The sequence below is a fragment of the Otolemur garnettii genome, unplaced genomic scaffold (assembly GCF_000181295.1).
Source record: "Otolemur garnettii isolate 467f Iridium unplaced genomic scaffold, OtoGar3 scaffold00132, whole genome shotgun sequence".
In the NCBI taxonomy this organism is placed as follows: Eukaryota; Metazoa; Chordata; class Mammalia; order Primates; family Galagidae; genus Otolemur; species Otolemur garnettii.
In genome coordinates this window covers 821,244-842,714 of record NW_003852527.1, presented here as the reverse complement: position 1 = coordinate 842,714, position 21,471 = coordinate 821,244, and the positions used below count along the sequence as shown (strand labels likewise).

The window sequence follows — 21,471 nt, the reverse complement described above, 5'->3', positions numbered from 1 at the left end:
CCACAACACCTGGCTGGTTTTTTGTTGCAGTTTGGCCAGGCCCGGGTTTGAACCTGCTGCCCTGGGCATATGGGGCCAGCGCCCTACTCACTGAGCCACAGGTACCGCCTATATTTGACATTTATAATCAGAAAAATATTCTCTAAAAAAACACAAATTAAGGCACTCTCATTTCATATTAAAACTTTTAATTTTAATAAACTTTTCTTTAAGGCTTGGCGCCTGTGGCTCGAGTGGCTAAGGCACCAGCCACATACACCTAAGGTGGCGGGTTCAAATCCAGCCCGGCCCGCCAAACAACAATGATGGCTGCAACCAAAAAAAGGAAAAATAGCCAGGCATTGTGGTGGGCGCCTGTGGTCCTAGCTACTTGGGAGGCTGAGGCAGGAGACTCACTTGAGCCCAGGAGTTGGAGGTTGCTGTGAGCTGTGATACTACGGCACTCTACCCAGGGGGACAGCTTGAGGCTCTGTCTCAAAAAATAAAATAAAATAAAATAAAATAAACTTTTCCTTATATTTCTAGGGTTTCTTCTTTATGTACATTAAATTACAAAAGAGAAAGTGTGATGACATTTCTTTTCTTGCAGGTTCAACTTTTCGGGCACAATATTTACCTTTTATTTAAGGGTCCAAATGTCCACATGCTCTCTCAGTGACTGTCTCACTTACTTTCTGATCTATTTTCCATCTTTCCCACCTTACAGAATCATTTGTCTCTTAAGACTTTGATATGACCTATATGACTTTCTGTTTTCTTCTTTGGAGAATATAACTTGTTACTACAAGTGTAAAAAAGAAACTCTGGGTATGTAGTATCTTAAAACAATTTTGTTTCAAGTGGGTTATAAATGTTATATTTACATTGTTCGAATGAAATCAACTCCAATGTAGGGACCACATTTCTTTGTCCTAAAGAATGTAATTATCATGCTCAGAAATTCATTCTATATTTAGCTATTAAAATTTTAAATATATTTGTGAATCCTTTAGGTCAGTGGTTCTCAACCTATGGGTTGTGACCTCTTTGGGGGTTGAATGACCCTTTCACAAGGGTCACCTAAGAGCATCAGAAAACAGTAGCAAAATTGCAGATATGAAGTGGAGACAAAAATAATGTTACAGTTCCACAACACGAGGAACCGTATTAAAGGGTGACGACATTAGGAAGGTTGAGAACCATTGCTTTAGGTGTAATTTCCACATTCTATTGATTTTATAACTTTCTTGCTTTTTATTTTCTTGGGAACTGGAGAAGTGGCAGTCTCTAAAAGTTAGATCCAAACAAATTAAACTCAAAATGAGCTGCCTCTTTCTAAAAAGATGTAAGTTAAAAATAGTTTCTTCTCCCACAATCAGAACCGTTAATTTTAGCCCACTTTATCTTTAGAGTTAAATATAAAGAAAGAAAACGTAATATTGCTATCAACCAAGTTTGTATCAGGTTTTTATTTTCAAAAAATAGGAAATAAAATGCACATGTGCTATTCTGGCTCCACGTTTTTCACCCGTCCCCCTCCCCACATGCTGTGTCCATCCCCCTCACCAGGTAGTTCCCTGTCATTTATTAAGATGATGTTTTTCAAGCGTATGTTCCCATTAGAATTTTTCCAATACCTTCCTTTCTTTTTGAGACAAAGTCTCACTATGCCGCCCTCTGTAGAGTGCTATTGTGACACAGGTCACAGCAACCTCAAACTCTTGGGGTTAAGCGATTCTCTTGCCTCAGCTGGGGACTACAGGCACCCGCCACAACACCCGGCTATTTTCTGGTCGCAGTTGTCATTTGTTGTTTAGCAGGCCCGGGCCAGGCTCAAACTCACCAGCCTCAGTGTATACGGCCAGGGCCAGCACATACTCACTGAGCTACTGGCGCCAAGCCACAATGCCTTCTTTTTGTCTAACATCTTAGCAAGGCAACAGTACTGGCAGCTCCTCTCTGAGCTTCAAGATGCTGCCCAAGGATGACAAAAAAAAAAAGGAAGCCAGAAAGTCAACCAAGAAAGACGAAGACCCAGTGAACAAATCTGGGGGCAAAAAGAAGAAGTGGTCCAAAGGCAAAGCTCGGGACATGCTTAACAACCTAGTTTTGCTTGACTAAGCTACATATGACAAACTCTGTAAGGAAGTTCCCAACTATAAGCTTATAACCCTGCCTATAGTCTTTGAGACTGAAGATTCAAGGTTTCTGACCAGGGCAGCCCTTCAGGAGTCCTTAGTAAGGGGCTAATCAAGCTGGTTTCAAAGCACAGAGCTCAAGTAATTTACACCAGAATACCAAGGGTGGAGATGCCCCAGCTGCTGGTGAAGGTGCATGAGCAGGTCCAAACAACTGAGTATTTGGAAAAATAAAACTTTATTGCACTAAAAAAAAAAAAAAAAAGAATTTTTTTCGATACCAAAGCAAGATAAGGAGGACCCCATCTCCCAACACCTTCTATCTGCTTGAGGTTCTATTCTCACAGAAACAGCTTCCTCACCTAGTTCTTTCGATCCTTAGCAAAGCTGATTACTAAACTCTAAAAATACATAGGGTTTAGATGCAGTGAGAGATTAACAACAATAACTAATAATAAAACAGAACAATTAAACATGTTATAACAAAAGTATGGTGAATGTGCTCTCTCCCTTAAAATATGTTATTATACCCACTTTCAAACCACAGTTGACTACAGGTAACTAAACTGCAAAAAGCAAAAACTCTAATCAGGAAGGACTATGGTAAGTCCACTTCTTGGAATGTGTCTTATGCCAGAGGCAGAGGAGGTAAAAGGATCACATCTCCTATTTTCAGCTCTACACAAACTCCAGGAACAGAAAAGATACCTGTAATCATACCAAAATGACCTCTCACAACACTGGGAAAAGTAGACCCATATTCAAGGCCACAGGGTCTCATACGGGGAGACTCAACAAGGCCAAACCTCATGGCTCCACAGGAGGCCCTCCCCTTTTCTGCACAATGCAAAGACACTGACATTGTCATGAATATAGAAAAGTAAAACCTCAGATTTTGAACCTGCCAGGAAAAGACACCCTGAAAACAACTGCGTAGACGGCACGATGCAATGTTTTCAAATGCACAAATTTTCGTTTGTTTAACTTGAATATTTTGAAATATGTCCTATAACGTTTAATCTTGATTAAACCTCTTCTAGATAGTTAATCATTAATGATTTCTTTACAGTTGCTGTGCAAACAGTTCATTCATACCTATGACATATCAAATCTCACAGACATGTTCTTTAATTGGATTCATTTATTTCTAATCTCCTTTAAGCCCTACTACGGTAATGCTTGGCTAAATATACATTAAAGTCTATTATTTAAATGGCTAAAATAAATTTGAGATGTATTTTATGAATAAAACTTCACAATTCAACAAATGTTCTACCATCATCATTATTATGACCAGGCACTTCAACGTTCAGATGTTACAGTACTGAGTGGCTGCTAGAGATTTTGGAATACCTACTAAAATGTCACAATTTTTATTATCTCTATATTTGGAGGCAGAGACCTTATGTAATACTACACAGAATACACAGTTGTCAATATAGTTCATTACCAAAGACAGAACAGATGACAGCTGCCTATTTTTATGATGTGAAAGGACTTGAGAAGTTTCCCTATTTCAGTTGAAGATGTCTCCCAGTGTTCTACTGGCTGATACTCACAGTCTATTTATTCCTATTCTAATCTATTTGGCTCTAGGCAGCTGGCCCAGAACAAGATGATAGTGTTATCTCCTCTTTTATCATTCATTGACCCAGTTTACCAGCTACTTTTCCCTAAAGCAGTGCACACATCAGAAAAACCTGAAGAGTTAGTTAAAACAGCAGCTTGCTGGGCTCTGCCTCTTAGAGTTTCTCATCTGTAGGTCTATGGCTGAGCCCAGTAATTTGCACCTTCCACAAGTTCCTGGGTGGTGCTGATGCTGCAATCAGTAAGACATACTTTGAGAACAAGAGAACTTGTTATCTGAATAAGAAAAACAAGAGGAATCTAGTGAAATGGACCACAGAGAAGACAGGGGTCCACTGTAAAGGGAGGGATGTTTCAAAGACTAAATTCATGCTTCATGCTTCCTCTAAGGCAGTGGTTCTCAACTTTCCTAATGCCACGACCTTTTAATCCAGTTCTTCATATTGTGGTGACCCCCAACCATAAAATTATTTTCATTGCTACTTCATAACCATAGTTTTGCTACTGTTATGAATCACAATGTAATATCTGATATGCAAGACACCCCCAAAGGGGTCGTGACCCACAGGTTGAGATCCACAGCTCTGAGGGCTAATCTCACTGCATAGCTCTCAATGAACTACTTCAGCTCCCACACCTGTTTGCTTCCTCTAAACCTCTTTCTGGGCATCTTTAGGTTTCCTGCAGAACCTAAAATGTCGCAGCTATAGAGCTGGGTCTGTTTCCTTCTCATATTTATTAACACCCACTCTCTGACAATCTCATCCACTCTGCTTTAAATTCCACACAGTATGACACCCAAACTCTAACCCAGACCTCCCCAACTCCACAGAGACCCAAGTCCAACTGTTGACATGACATTTTCACTCTGATGGACGACAGGTACCTCAAAGCTAACCACGTCCATACACAACCCTGACTGCTGCCCTTGCCTACAAAGCTGCTCCTTCCCACTATTCACCTAAGTTGCTCCGGCTAAAGATCTAGGTGCTTCTCATTGTCTCACATACCACATCCAGTCCATCACAAACCCCACCAGCTCTACCTTTAAAACACACCCTGAATCTGACCCTTCAATACCACTTCACTTTTTTAAGCTATCATCTCCCCTTACCTTAGCAATTTTAATCATATCTTAGTGGTACTCCCTGCCTCCAACCTCCACCCTCTCAAAGCCCATTCTTCACACCAGCCAGAATGAATTTTTTCATAAGTTAGATCAACCCATACCTTTGCTCAGAACTCTTCAATAGTTTCTCGAAGTCTTCAAGACTCAGCATGATGTGAGCCAGACTATTCTAGCATCATCTTCCTCCAACTCTCCCCCCCTTTAGTCTGAGGAAGCCACAGTGACCTTCTCTGTTTCACAACATGTCAAGCTGTCTCCCCCTGGGAGGCAGTGCTCTCCCTGCCAGTCTCAGCCTGGCTGGCTCCTTCCCTTCCTCAGGTCTTTCAGAAAAACCCCTCTCGTCTGACCCCCCCCCACTCCTGTTTAATTTTTTCCTATCACTTCCTAATACTCTATGACATTTTCTTTGTTTATAAGTACCGTTTTACACGCACCATGAGGGTAAGGACTTTGTCTCCACCATCACATTACTGCACTACCCAGAGGCTGGCACACAGCAGGCACTGGGGAAATACTTGCTGAGTGAATGCATGAACTGGCCCCAGTTTATCAGACAGAAGACTACACTCTAAAACATTTCTTAGCATTCCCTTAATTGTAACAACAGAAATTAAGCTGATTCTAATGATTAAAAATTGTTTATAATGAAAGTCCTATTGAGTCAACTGAGAAGAGACACAAATAGAAATTATATTGTAAAATGCCATGCAATGTCTCTAAATATTTCTCCCTGTTTTTCAATTAGCCTTCACAATAAAACACTACCCCTGAACTTTGCTATTTCCATAACTGCTCTAATTGGAGGAATGAAATTGGCACCCACTCTGCCCTCCCTTTCTGGGCTTTATTCTTCCTGCATTCCTGAGCTGTAACCCTGCAGGGGTCCATTACCAAAATCCAGCACAACAAATACTTCCTTTTGCCAGGATTGCAGTAAGATCTCAACAGTGAATATAAATGCTGTGACTTGCAACACTCTTAGTCTCTTAAGGATTATAAAACGAAAAATTTTGTGTAGCATTTGGCTAGATCTTTTTTAAAAAGAGGCTCTTTGCCTGTGGAGTATTTGCACACCAATATCAATTAAAATGAGATGTTGAAAGCAGTGAAGTTCCTGCCTCAGCCACCAGAGCATGTTACAGTCACCCCAGGCAAGGTGAGTGAATTGATGGCTGCAGAACATTGGCAAGGCACAGACCTCTAAGATGCTCAAAGCCAAGTCTTCTACGTTTGTAATGGTTTTCAGTAGGAGGAGATGGGAGGCACATTCTAAGATTGCATTACTAGAGGATGTTGCTATTGGTGGAGAGACGTAAAAAGTGGCAAGGGACTTGGGTTTAAAAGCACAAACACAGAGAGAATCCCACCTTAATGGGTACCATTGTGATATCCAGTTCAATATAATGAGGCTATTTCCACGATCTGGCCCGCAGCCCATATTAGCACAGCTTTACTGATGTGGATACAACAAATTCTGTTTGAACAAGAAATCCCCAGGAAAAAAAAAAAAAAGATCCTTTCAAAGGCCGTATCCATTTAGCAATCAACCAAACCAAAGGAAAAATATTCCAGTAAAGACGGCAGTTCCCATTTGAATCCTAGTAAAATATTAGACTTTCTAAATAAAATAATGTTTGGGGGGTGACACTTATCAATTGCTGCTTTGTACAAAACGCCATGACTGTTGATGCTTAAATTGATGAAGAGAAGATAGCGTGAGGGCTGGCAGCTGACTAGGTTCCAAGTGTACCCCAACTTTGAGGAAATGGAGTCACTTTGTGGAGACCCCATATTAAACAAGGGAGCAAACTATCCATAGACCTTTGTAAAATATCTGCAAAACATCATAATTTACTTCATAAATACTATGTGGAATCACATTAAATTGCCAATATTGAACTATTTCAATACACAGAAATGGCAGTTTGACATGGTTCACCCCAAAACAACATCACCAACTTAAAAAGAGCATGCCAGAGAGGAAATCAGAGGGGCTGTGGAGCCCATGCCCTGGTCGCTGCACCTGCTGTACTGCCCACTAGCTGTGTTGCATTGGCTAAGTCACTGGGCTCACAGAACCTCTCGGGCAAAGTAGCCACCCTTCCAACATGAGTCCTTCTTCCTCCTGAACTTTCCTCAGCAGGATAACAGGGCAGCTCGCCACCCCTCCCTTAGTTTAGAGCTGACAATCATCTCTCATTCTTCCCCAGACAGAGCAACAATGCCTAGGAATTACTCCTTATGAAAGAAAAAGGAAAAAAATGTATTACAAACATTCAAAATAATTAGCCACATATTTCAAAATGTAATTAACCTGCAAAGACTATTTTGAATCTAAAGTGATTCTTCAATTTAAAAATTTACTGAGATTCATAATCCTATCAGAATTCAACCCCCAAAATATTAAAAGCAGAACAAAAATCAACATAACTCTCTCCCTGAAATTGTGAGATACACAAGACCTACTCTGGGCAACGTCCTTGTGGGAGTCAAAGTTGAGCCCTTTTAGCCTGTATGTAGCTGGTTACTTTACTGCCAAACTGCCAATCATGAATTCCCTTACCCTCCCCCACATATGCCCACAGCTCCCTGGGTGGTGGGAGGGGGGGGCAAAACTGTCTCCACCCACCAACTCTCTAACTAAAGAGCAGCCTGACAACAACACCTGGAAGCTAATTCCCCAGGGGAGAAACAGTGCCAAGCTGCTTTTAGCCTCTTCCTTCTAATTGTGAAGGGAAGCATTCCCTCAACGAAGGTATCTCAACCACCAGTAATCCTACAGGGAAATCAAACTAGGACACACCCTAGACTTGTGTTCTCATGCAGACAAAGTCTTGTTTGATGTCCCTCTAACTGGGCACAAAGCCTGACACATATCAGGTGCTCAGCAAATCTCCTATGACCACTTGAAGACTAGTCCTAACCAACTAACAGAGGCTCTTAACAATCTTTTCCAGAAGCATCAAGGTGATTGCTGATTTCCTATTCCTGGGCAATGCTCTGCCTTCCAAAGACTCATGTTTTTCCTCCTTCAGCCCAAAGACTTATACACATCTATCCTGTGTTCATAAGTGGGTCAAAATTTAACTTATTTAATTTTACTAAAGTAACCACCCTAACAACTCACATTTACCTAATATTACTTTGGGTTGGGCATAGTGGCAAGAATCCTACACATTATCTCATTTAATGTTCCCAATGACTCTATGAGGTAGAAGCTGTATTTTACAGATTATAAAAAAATAGTCTGGGCATGGTGGTTCACACCTATAATCCTAGCACTTTGAGAGGCAGAGGCTCAAGGATCACTTGAAGTCAAAAGTTCAAGACTAGCCTGGACAATAGCAAGACCCAATCTCTACAAAAAAAAAAAAAAAAATTAACCAGGCATGGTGGCTCACACCTATAGTCTCAGCTACTCCAGAAGCTGGACCAGGAGAATCACTTGAGCCCAGGAGTTTGAGGTTGCTATGAGCTACAGTGGTACCACTGCCCAGGTGCAGAGTGAGACTTTGTCTCAGAAAAACAAGAGAGAGACAGAGGTAGTGAAGTTAAGCAATTTGACCAGTCATTGAGCTAGTGAGCAACAACACTGGGATTTGAATCAACAATAGATTCCAGGGCCCAACCTCAAAAAATATGCTATGTTACCTGATAAAATATAATAATATCTCAATTAATGATACATTTTTCAAATATCTTCTGATGTATTCCCATTGGGGTTTGAAACATCCACCTAAGAAGCTTAAGGGTTAGACTGTGTCATAGTCTAACAGCAGGATTATAATGTAAAATGAAGCTTTCTGGCCCTGAAAGTCTAGAACCAGCTACAGAGGGACTTTGTACCTCTCTCTCCTCCAATATGCTGGCTTTTGTCATCCAAAATTGTCAGCCTCACATTTTCTTTCTGAAAATAATTTTTAAAATACAATTATTGCCAGGCATGGTAGTTCATGCCTATAATCCCAGCATTTGGGAGGCTGAGGAGGGTGAATTGCCTGAGCTCACAAGATAGAGACCAGCTTGAGCCAGAGTGACACCTTGTCTCTAAAAATAGCCAGGCGTTGTGGTGGGCACCTGTAGTCTCAGCTATTCGGAAGGCTGAGGCAAGAGAATCGCTTAAGCCCAGGAGTTTGAGGTTACTGTGAGCTGTGACAACTCAGGTTTGTGTATCAACGGTCTGGGAAAGGAGAGAAAATAAACATCAAAATTCGTGGAATTGAGAATATAGAAAGTCAAGTTAAGGAGGTAACTATTCATTCTCTTACAAAGTATTTTAGTTGACATCACACAGTGGGCAAGAGCCAATTAACAGCTAAGATATTTTGAGTGCTGGCTTTCTGCCAGGTACTGTGCTGGACACTATATATATAATTTCCATTAATCCTCTCTAAATCTGTAAAAGTTGGGTAGGGATGTCCCCACTCCACAGAAGGGAAAACAGAGAATCAACGGGGTAGAGTGATCCTCTCACATTCTCATAGCTATTTTGTGGCAGAGTCTTAATTCTAACCCACATCTGTCCAGCAGCAAAGCCCGTGCCTTCCTTTCACAGGTTGCTTGGAATGGTACCATGGGTCTTTATAAAAACAAAATTGTGATCCTATTGCAATATCACTTTCTAAAGTAAAAGTCACAGATGCCAAAGAGATGGACCAGGCTCAGCCAAACTTCAAACGTTGTCAATGCCCTGTGAAAGTAAGTTCCCCTGTCATACCACCATGGGCGACCCTCTCCCCTGCCAGCCCCCTGGAGTGTCTGAGGCAGGGGAAGAGGAGTTGGGGTTGAGGGGTGACCCCCTCAAGCAAGGCACAGTGTTAAATTCTTCCATTGACAGGTACCCAGGTATTCAGTTTTCATCTAAATTCTAACCAATCCTTTCTTCATGAAAACTTAAACATAGACACCAGCACTTCAACCCCAGTGAATTTTCTCTCACCACCTGCTCACCTTGGGACATGTCACAAGCCAGCAGCAGGAACAGAGAACTGAGAGGAAGCACTTGATAAGGGGAAAGAAGCACCAGGTTTTTTGTTTTTTTTTTTTTTGCAGTTTTTGGCTGAGGCTGGGTTTGAACCCGCCACCTCCAGCATATGGGGCCGGCCCCCTACTCCTTTGAGCCACAGGCGCCGCCCAGCTTTTTACTAAATTATTGAGATATGCATACCCTCACCTGCCACATACACACACATCTTGTATCAAACATAACAATGTTTCTCATATAAGTAAACTAAGTCAGGAGACAAAAACACGTTTTTCTGGAGTTCAAGTAAAGCCTCATTTTAATTTCTCCATCCATTTATAATAACATGTATGAATCTGTACCTTCAAATACGGCAATGATCCATGTGTCCGCGATGTGACTCAAAGATCAAAATCCTTTCTTCCTAACAGCCAGACTAAGAGAAATCCAGGGGAGAGCAGACAGGCCGGTCAGTTAGCACACTCCAAGTGGCCTCCACCCAGGGACTAATGGGCAGCCTCTGTGAGTCAGCACCCTCCAGGTCAGGGGAACAACAAAGGAAGGAGTGGAGGCCAGAGAGGCCTGGGGAGGGAGAGGCAGCTGGGCAGCGGCAGTGCCAAGGGGTTAAAGGATGGCGCAGCAGCCCAGAGAATGCTGGGAAGTTCTCCATCCCCGGCCTCTGAAGAGAACCCCCAGGGAACATCCCCTGCTGCCATCAGATATCCTCCAATCTCTCTCAAAGACAGAAAAGGGCCAATGCCACACACACACAGCCACACACATGGCCACACACACACCATGAAGGAAATACCCTGCTGCCACAGGAGGTAATTTGTGTCACATCTGATAAAAAGGATGGCTTGGGTTGCCAATGCACTGACATTTGATTTAACTCTTTTGTTTAGCAAGAACATAAAGTGTTAAATCTGCTTTCGGAAATAAAATAGTAATAGCAATAATGTATCTGTGTAATCGAGAGTCAAGCGAGTCAGTAAAAAACTAAAAAGTTCACAGGCCACATTTTTTTCTTACAAAATGAAAATGTCCTTGGTGAGACTTACGGGGGGAATGATATATTCTTAATCGAATGTCATTGAGAAGATGGCACTGCTAAATTTTAGTCAGGAAAATGTCAATGTCTGTACATTGCCAAGCAGTGACAGAGGCAGCTTCTTAATCCTCCATCATGAATTCAGATCAAAGCCTATCTTGAAGTTGGGTGGGCTGGACACTGCTGGTCTCACTCATTCAAATCCATCCCTCTCTCATTTTCTTCCCCATGACTATCCCCAGCTCCCACCCCTCCACAGAGAGAAGAGCAGGACACAGTGGGAGTTGAGAAACCAGCTGTTAATTCTGGCTTCATCACTTACTCAGCAGATCTGAGCCTCAGTTTCCACACCTAGAAAATAGACAATGCCATTTCTGACCCAAGCAACCTACAGAACCGTCAAAGAAAAGAATCAGGTAACTAACGTGATAGCCTTTGAAAGAGATACGCATTCAGGGCATGCTTAAAAACATACAAAGTTTGTAAGTTCATGGAAGATGAATTTGAAACTAAATCAATCACTTTGATAAAATGAAATAAGTAAAAAGTGTATGATGAATAAGATGAAGTGAGTCCCATTACTGTGTATTTCAAAAGAGACTAAACCTCCCAGCTCTTCCTTTTAACAAAGTGCTTTGGTAGTTATAAAATTATTATTAATACAAAGCCGGATGCTGTGGCTCACACCTGTAATCCTGGCACTCTGGGAAGCTGAGGAGGGTGGACTGCCTGAGCTCATGGGTTTGAGACCAGCCTGAGTAAGAGCGAGACCCTGTCTCTAAAAACACAGCTGGGCATTGTGGTGGGTACCTATAATCCCAGCTACTCAGAAGGCTGAGGCAAGAGAGTTCCTTGAGCCCAAGAGTCTGAGGTTACTGTGAGCTATGATGTCACAGCACTCTACGGAGAGCAATAAAGTTAGACTCTGTCTGAAAAAAAAAAAATTTATTATTAATACAAAAATGCCTTTAATCTGTTTCTATAATATAAACATTAAGTTACATTAAAGATCTTTCAAAAAGGACTTTGATGTGCAATATTATCATAAAAAAAGAAACACAATTAAAGATCAAGTTAAATTTAACAATATACATCAGTGCATTTTTGCCAACCAAAAATAAATCTATTTAGATAACTATGTATATTCAAGTATATAATCAGTCAAGTTTTTGAAATGTGTTCCCTAAAAGTTTTTAGTAATAATAAGAACTTTTAAGTAAACATTTAAAAAAATAAAATGTTGCTCAAAATTTGAATATCTAAATTAACTCAGCACCAGTAATGTACTGAAAAGAAGAAACCAGCATAACCATATTTTATATGTGATGCTCTATGGTAAGGATCTGTAAGGTATTATATTCACAGAATATGGTAATATTTTAAAATCCTTTCTAATTTCTAATCCTTTCACAATGGTTGGCATGATACTAAAACAAGAACAGAAACTATGGGACCTGGGATAATTACGGTAAAGAGACTCTTCATTTGACATTGAGGAAGTACTTACTGTGTGTCTCCTTTGGCATTTCCCTACTTTTTCTACAAATTCAAAAGGTGTGTTTAGTAGATCGTAAATATTATGCATACCACTAATGTAAATTGCCTCTGTTTTTTCTGCTTTTAGTAACACAGAAATAAAAAGTTAAACACAAAAAGCTATTTCCTTCCATATGTTCAGTGAATCACTCTAATACACCAGGCGAGATTTTCCACAAAAGCAGCATTCTAGTTCTGTCTAAACTTAGAAAACAGCCAGGCAACTGCAATCCCAGCACTTTGGGAGGCCAAGGTGGGAGGATCACTTGAGAGTTGAGACCGGCCTAGGCAACATACAAAGACCACTCTTTACAAAAAATTAAAAATTAACCAGACATGGGAAGCTAAGATGTGAGGATCTCTTGAACCTTAGAAGTTGGAGGCTGCAGTGAGCTCCAATCACCCCACTGCTCTCCAGCCTGGACAAGGGAGTGAGACACTATCTCAAAATATAAATGAATAAATAAATTCCCTTACTACCAAAAAAATGATTGAAATATTAACTCTGTCTTATTCCAAGATTTCCAAATCATTTATTAAATCTAATCTCTCTTCTCTACTTTCCAGACACAAAAAACAGAATTATATTCGCTTATAACTCTCATTAGAAATCTAGTTTAAAATACACTAACATTTAGAAATATATCCTGGCTCCGCGCCTGTGGCTCAAGTGGCTAAGGCGCCAGCCACATACACCTAAGGCGCAGGTTCAAATCCAACCCGGGCCCGCCAAACAACCATGATGTCTGCAACCAAAAAAATAGCCAGGCGTTGTGGCGGGCGCCTGTGGTCCCAGCTACTTGGGAGGCTGAGGCAGGAGACTCGCTTGAGCCCAGGAGTTAGAGGTTGCTGTGATGCCATGGCATCTACTCAGGGGGATAGCTTGAGGCTCTGTCTCAAAAAAACAAAAATAGAAAGAAAGACATATATCCTACAGAAGTGTCCTTATAAAACATCACCCATAAATTTGCCTAATTAAGGTCATACATCATGAGCAGTGGATCATTTTTAATGGCACCAATAAACTACTCTCATCTGTATTTTTGCAAGCTTCTACACCTAATAATTTTGAACACTTTAAATTGCCATCATATATGGTACAAACAGTGGTATGTAGAAAAATGCTATTTGCAGGATGAAGTATCGTGATGCATGTAGCTTACTTTGCAATAATTTAGTTTTAGGGAAAACACACATATAGGTAGAGAGATACGCTAAATATGGCAAAATGTTAAGAGTTGCTGGATCTTTGCAACCTACCTTTTTTTTGACTGGGGCTGGGTTTGAACCTGCCACCTCAAGCATATGGGGCTGGCGCCTTACCATTTTGAGCCACAGGCGCCATCCAAGTTCCTGGATCTTGATGGCACAAATATGAAGGTTCATTTGTACTAGCTTTTCAAGTTTAATATTTTAAAAACTTAAAGGTTTTAAAAATATTTTGAAATAGGATTTTTATACTTCCACAGTTTAAAGTTAAAAGGGTCTGAATAATTGTTATTTTTAAACTATATGAAATCAAAAAACACCCAGAGAGCCAAGACTCTTCCTTTTTGTAGGAATGCCTTTTCATAGTTTATCAGGTGTTCCACATTTTCAATTTTCTTCACATTAAGTACTAAGGTGTTTCGTCTAAACTGGCTATGAATAATTAATACTACTAATTAATCTCAGGAAAATATTAATTCAAGAAAATCATTTAGGTCTTTAGACAGTATACTTTCCTTTCACTCTCTACATTTTCTAGACTTTCCCCAACTTCCCTGCTTCTAGACACTAGCTCCATTCACTTAACCTCTCTCAAATAATCAGAGAGCACGGCCTGTCGTACTTAACACTTACTTCAAAGCCTGTGGACATTTATAATTTATAAGAAAGATTTTTTGGTGTGGCAAGTAAAGCAAACGTGTGTCTCGTAGAAAATAACAAGCTGGCTCGGCGCCTGTGGCTCAAGCGGCTAAGGCACCAGCCACATACACCTAAGGTGGCGGGTTCGAATCCCCAGCCTGGGCCCGCCAAACAACAATGATGGCTGCAACCAAAAAAAAAATGGCCAGGCGTTGTGGCGGGCGCCTGTAGTCCCAGCTACTTGGAAGGCTGAGGCAGGAGACTCGCTTGAGCCCAGGAGTTGGAGGTTGCTGTGAGCTGTGATGCCATAGCACTCTACCCATGGGGATAGCTTAAGGCTCCATCTCAAAAAAGAAAAAAAGAAAATAACAAGCTAGTGAGCCTTTTGTTTTGTTGGGGGTGAGTGGGTAATGAAGAGCTATAGAAACTCAGAGACTCAGAAAAACTAAAAGAGTTTTTTAAATTTAATTATAACATCTTCTCATTCTCCTCTCCAGATTTTCAGAACACATACAAAAGTCAGTAAAAATCTCCAGTACATACATGTATGCCCTACATGTATGCCCTCTGCTGCTAAAATTATCTGGTTTTCCTATCTGCACTCTTGCAATTGCTTATTAAAGCAAAGTTACTGAATATTTCTATTCATTGTGACTTTTGTTAGATAGTAATGACCATTTTTCTAGGCATATTTTAACTACTACAATAAATTTACCATCAGGAAATTTTTTTAAATGAGCTTTGTAAGAATGTAACTTTCACCAGTGCTTTTTTAAAATTCTCAATACTTTCACGACATGAAAATCCTCTCAAAACGTATGCTATGAAAATGTTTAAATTTGAAAGACATCTGCTATGTCAAATTATTTGGGAGCTTGTGGTTTTCTGTACATTGTTTGAGGTAGTGCAGGAAATAATTCACTTATCATTTTCAGGCTTCATGAGAAATAGCCCTGAAAACAAATGTATGTGGTAGTTCACTACTACCACAGAGAATCAATAGCCATCTATTTAATTTGCTAAGACAATGTAAATTAGTAACTTCCAGCCAGATGTGTGATATACACATCAAACAAACTGCAACCTGTTCATTATGAAAATCCTGTCAACACACACAGAGCCACTTGATGACATTTCATCTAAAGCAGTTTCCACATTTGCAGCTATAAAAATTGTCCTAAGAATTTTTATACAAGGAATTGAAGCTGAGACTCATAAAAGAGTAATCAATTTCAGCTTTTCATCTTGCTTGCCTATGTACACATGCTTCTGTGTATTTATTTCTATTTTCATTTTGAGATATAAAATGTTCAAAAAATGTATGCCATGCTATTTTTGCTCCTATAAATCACTTATTTATCCTGATTACATCTTTTCCAATCTCATGGACAGTTGACTCCTTAATTCTGAAGCTCTAAAGAAGTGTGAAAAGTGAGGAATGACAGAGTCAACAGAAGAAAAATGCACACTTATCTCCTGGAAAATAAAACAGAATGCTACGTATTTCAAAATGACTCCAAATATAAATTAGGTTTACCCATAGGGAGGCCTAACTTGCATTCAGATCATTTATGTAGGTCTGTGTGACTGTTTGATAAAAATAAATAAATAAAAGAAGAAGAAGAAAGGAAAGAAAAAAAACCCGATTACTAACCACAGGCACCCACCAGAGAACAGAGTGTATGTATAATGCTTGTAATGTCTCAGACATACAAAATGCCTTCTTTAAAAATGTCCATTTTCTTTCCATGGTAAGCAGACATAATTTTTCACCCTTTAAAACTTCTGCTTCATAGTGTAGCTTATTTTATGAATTATGTTTTGCCTTTTTCTGTTTATTCTAATAATACAAAGAATTGCTTTCATAAAATAGGTGGTTTTGTTTCATAATACCAATAAAATATTGGGAAATTTTCTGTTCTATATGAAAGTACACAGCCTTCTTGCTACTATCAAAAAAAATCTAACAATATTGATTTTTAACACTGCTTACTAAAATAAAAGAAATTAAAAGATTCTTCTTAATAACTAGCTATTATTCTTGAATCTTGAATCCTCATCTAAACCAAATTCATTTTCTAAGTCTGTTGAATTAAATTTTCTTATTAAACAGGACACAGAGCAAACAGTCTTATTGTCAAACATATTTCCCACTACTACATTTTTAATTTGGCAATTTAAAAGAAGTAGAATGCATAGAGTCCTCATCACCTGTATAGTCTGATTCCAAACAGCACCCCTTAACCAAGTGCCTGGTGTGTCAGCGCTCCCAAAGTAAATAATCCTTGAGGTTCCCTAAAATCACAAGAATTTCAACCTCTATTAAAAAAAAAAAAAAGGCAACTGCCCATACAAAGGGGTTCTTCATAAAGACTTCAACCCTGAGCAATTGACTTTCACAAACATTATACAGAACCAGGCCACGTGATCAGTTTGCAGGCCACACCGGCAACCAGAAATGATTATTGTTTCTAGAAAGAAGAAGGCTGAAACGCAGGCCTCTGCACTCGCCCAGCCAGTCAGCTGCTCCTGCAGGTGGTGCCCGGTGCTCCCTCCTCGCCCAGGGAAGAGATTACTCCCGGCTGGGAGCCGGCCAAGACTTTGCAGTGTTAGCTCGGGTCCCTTTGCTTTTTGAGAGTTAAAGTCAGACTCTCCTGGTCACTTAAGCCCCCTTTGTGGTTCAGGGGGGAAACCAACCACTCTCAGAACTCTTAACTTTGATTGGCGACTCTGGTTAAAATTAAGAACTTCAAACCCCAGATTTGAAAAAGTGAAACAGATGTCCTGTTTGTTAACCATAAATGCCTCCGTACGTTGGATCCCTTTCCCTCTTTTTCTTTCTACCGCATTAAGTTTTATTTAATGCAGAGTTTGCTTAAAAGGTTAAGAGAGAGAGAAGAAAGCAAATACGGACTGTGATGGGAAAAACTCCTAACTCTTTCTCTAGCATATAAGGAAGAAAGCCTCTTCAGAAAGATAAAAGTGCTCGACCTGCCTCCTCCCAGCAAGCCAATACTCGGGGTCAAACCGACACGTCTGTGGACCTCAGCCTCGCTTACCCTGGGTGCCTGCCACCCGCACCCTTGCAGAAACCAGGGTCACCTGGAATGGGTGAAGGGGTCCCAGCTTGCACTCACGTGAGGACATAGTTGACACTGACGATGCAGTGTGGCCTGGAAGACCGGCTATTGTGCACGATGGTCGCGTAGCTCTGTACCCAGACCCAGCCGCCATGTTTTGCCAGGAACCTGTAGTATTTGGTGGTCACCTGCCCCTTCACCAGCACTGATGGAGAGACAGAAGGCAAATGGTAGAACCAGCCTGCCTATGACTGGTTCTAAAGGCAACCCCTGGTGGTGAAAGTCAGGGCCCCCTGCGGGCCCTAAGACCTGCCAGGCTGCAAGGAGACACAGCAGGCAAATTCTCAAATGAATTGATTGTCCTTTAACTTGCTGATCCCTCTTATAGGGATGATAACAAGGTGGTCCGCCACCATTTGCAAAGGGAGTAACACTTAAAGTGGAAGGTTTACCCCAGATTCGCTTTTCTAACCACAGAAGGAAGGGTCTGGGCAGCAGAACTCTGAGACTCACATTCCCTGTCCAGGGAAATTAAGCTCAAAGCAAAGCTGTATCAAAAGTCCTGGGAGTCAATGTGCCTGAGCAAGTTGACTAGCCTTGGGCTTTGTCCACAGCTTCAGTGAGGTTCAAGGATATCAATAGAGGAATAAGACACCTCCTGTGGGGATTTCGCCCAGAAACTCCCCCTCCACCTGTGTTAGCCCCCCTCCACTAACATGATGTCAGAGAAACCAGGTGGGTCCAGTGTACTAGCAGCCCACATCATCACCAGGAGACCAGGAGGGCTCCCACCTGTCCCCTTGCCATGGACTGAAATCCCACCTCCACCCCTGAACCGGGCAGGCTGGCGTCTTACACAGGTGGTGAGCGCAGCGCAAATGGAAGGTGTCGCAGCCGTGCACGTGGTGATACAGAGTCTTCTCGATCAAGTCCTGGGGTTCGTACCCGGTGAGCTCCGCCACCCTGAGGAAAGCAATCCCCTCGAATAAGTGCAGGCAAGGGTGCAGGAGTGTCCCCTACCCACGACAAACGGCTCAGACTTGAGTGCCCTGCCAGAGCAATCAATCGCTCATCTGCAAAATGGGCCCACATGGAATCCACAGAAAGCTGAAGTCACTAGGCAGGGCTGTGGTCATGCTGGGCACAGCTGTGCCGCCCCGCCCGCCCACCTGGAGTCCAGGAAGATGAGCTTCATGTCGAGGCTGGCGCGGAACATGAACATGTTGCTGTGCAGCTTGATCTCCGTGACCGCGCTGGGCGGCAGCGAGTGCCCCACCGCCACCAGGCCCACGTTCTGGTAGCAGCCATCGAAGGGGGACATGTCCAGGCTGTACTGGCGGATCTTCAGGTAGCCGCTGCAGTGGATGACCTGCGGCAGCGGGGGTGGGGTGAGAATTCCACCACAGTCAGAAAGACACCCCCCCAGGAGGGAAGGGAGTGAAACATGTTGAGACTCCAGCAGCCACAGACGCTGTGTGGGCCTGCCTTTGCATTAAGGGGTCCGAAGTTATTGGTGCTCCAAGGTGTCTCAAGAAAGTGCACGCCACACCGAATTCACCTAGGAGCTTGTAAAAATGCAGATGCGGGTCCCACCAGCTCTAATGCCTAGGAACGACTAATGGCCCTGCCACCTGCTTTCTAGCAATGTTTCAATAGCATTCAACCCGAGAACCACAGCTTTGCGCTAACGCTCTGCCACCTAGCCTCTCCCGAGGTCAAAATCCGATGTTATGACCAAACACTACAAATCCACCAAACTTTGCCACTTGGGAGACCACTGACCCCTATGGCCCGTCTCTAGTGCCACAGGTGAAGAGCCGCTGCGCCCGCACAGTATCTGGACCGGTCAGACTTTAGCCTAAGCCTACTTCCCAGGTGTTTGCGAGGGAAGCCCGCGGAGGGCGCCCTGGGGGCGGTCCCAGCCGCGCCATCGTCCCTCCCAGGCCTCTCCCGCCGTGTGTGTGACCCTCCCCCCGCCCCGCGACTACCCTCAGCTTCAGTCTTTCAGCTCAGTCACGCACCTTGTAGCCGCCACAGGTGAGGCCGGCGTTCCTCTTGGCCAGCACGCACTTCATTCTCAGGAAGAAGGAGCGCTCGATCTCGTACTCTGGGAGAGAGGAGCGGAGGGAGGCTCAGGGCGTGAGCCAGGCGGCGCGGCGCGGGTCCCGGCCACGACTACTGGGACAACACCGCATGAGGACTGCAGGGGCCTGAGCGTGGCGGGCGTGTTTGCCTTACCCTGCACGAAGTGAGAGTGGTAGGGCTGATGGGCCGTGAGCACCGCCGTCATCTCGTCGTGGTCGGCTGGGTGGATGTATTCGTAAATGCTGTTTCCGGTCAGTTCTACCTGTAAAGAGGAGGGGATCACCAGCCCCGCCGTGGTGGAATGCTGTGTAAAGGGGCTCAAAGATTAGGCCATGGTATCTGTCTACAGGACTAGGAGGACATGAGCCAGAATTATGAATTGCCCAGAGTTCCAACTCTGCTACCTGCTACCTACTGCAGTCTATAGAAAGCCTTGGCTTCCTTACCTATGAAACAACAATAATAATAGTAGTAATAGTTAGTAGTAACAATGAGTAGTAGTAGCAGCAGCTCCCTGGAAACACCCTAGTAAAGACATCATGGAATAAGTGTACAACTTCCTCACACTGTGTATGACTTTTGGTAGAGACTCAAAAAAGTGGTCATTATTTGAGGGGAGGAAGCTAAAAGTTCAAAAAAGTTGAAGAATAGGAAAATCCAGATCTGTTTGAAGAATCCTCTGGCCAGCTGTGAGGTTTTTAGCCCCATGAATGCAAACATAGAGGTTTGGAGAAACCCACCCCCCACCCCCCAGCTCTGGCTGCAAACACCACAGCCTAGAATGTGAACCACTCACCTACCTGAGAAAGACCCAGGTGCACTGAGGCTGTCTCGGAGATGTACATGATCTTCCCATCTGGGGCCACCACAAAGATAAAGCCATCCAGGGTCTGGGGAGGCAGAAATAGAGTGAATGGAGAGCCTGCTGGGCCATCTGGAGAAATGGGAGGGGGGGAGGACAGTAGTTAGAGACATTCAGCCAGAAATGTAGAGAGATGGAGTGGACATGGGCTGGCAGGGGAAAAGAGCATGAAAAACCTGCCATGTGAGTGTCCCCTTTTGTTTATTCTAAACTTGTAAGCATGTGGGGCATGCAGCCCAGTAGAGAAATTCAGAAGAAGTGGTAGATAAGGCCAATGCCTTCCAAGACTCAGGAACCACCAAAATGAACAAAAGAAAACATCTGAAACACACAGACTCACACAGAAGTTCTTGAGAAAATCACAGCCTACAATAAGATATTGGTTAGGCTGGGAAAGATGGTCACTGAAAGAACCAGAGGTCTCCCATGTCAGTCTTGAAGGATTCCATGTTGGCATTGTGCAGTAACAAAAAGAGTAACAGCAGGGTTTGGGAAAGCTCCCAATGCAGTAGGCACTGGTCAACTGGGAAGAGCTGGGAGTCTATGAAGTTTGCAGACAGAATGAAGCAGGCCAGTAACTCTGGAAAGAGGCCAGGAGAGGGGGATTTAGGAGATGAGAGGCTTTCCAAGCAGCAAGTCCACAGAGGAGTGCTTACTATATATGTATACATGTGTTTAAGTTTACACTGATGCATCAGACTGACAGGTTCTCCATGAAGGAAAGTCTAAGACTGTCACTGTCCCTCTATCTCTATGAATGAGCCTTCAGTTCAGGCAAGGTAAGTCAGACCTTGTTCTAAAGGAGCAAGGGGCAAGTGACCAACATAGATATAATAACACACAATTGAATAGGCACTGCTGAAATAGCCAGAGCCTGAGCAACCAGAAGTCTGAGGTAGAATCAAAGAGGCCTTATTGGCTGGGTACAGGCAGTGGCTGGCTCAGTGTCCCCTGCCTGTAATCCTAGCTTCTGGGGAGGTTTGGAAGGGAGTCACTTGAAGTCAGGAGACCAGTCTGAGCAAGAGGTAGATCTCATCTCTACTAAAAGTAGAGAAAATTTGCTGAGCACAATGATAGATGCCTGTAGTCCCAGCTCCTTGGGAGGCTGAGGCAGGATTGCTTGAGCCCAGGAGTTTGAGGTTGTGGTAAGCTAAGATGACATCACTCTAGCCTGGGTGACAGAGCAATATTCTGTCAAAAAAAAAAAAAAAAA

General features: G+C 42.6%; 1 protein-coding gene across 1 annotated transcript in view; it reads right to left on the bottom strand.

Moving 5' to 3' along the window:
• Positions 1–21,471, bottom strand: part of SIM1 (single-minded family bHLH transcription factor 1) — a 77,127-nt gene that overhangs the window by 43,237 nt on the left and 12,419 nt on the right. Inside the window, exons 3-8 of the mRNA XM_003798207.1 lie at positions 20,197–20,286; positions 19,550–19,658; positions 19,333–19,418; positions 18,481–18,680; positions 18,168–18,274; positions 17,369–17,516 (exon numbers count right to left, since the gene is read on the bottom strand). Of these exons, the coding sequence (XP_003798255.1) occupies positions 17,369–17,516; positions 18,168–18,274; positions 18,481–18,680; positions 19,333–19,418; positions 19,550–19,658; positions 20,197–20,286 (740 nt within the window). The remainder of the gene's footprint in view (positions 1–17,368; positions 17,517–18,167; positions 18,275–18,480; positions 18,681–19,332; positions 19,419–19,549; positions 19,659–20,196; positions 20,287–21,471) is intronic.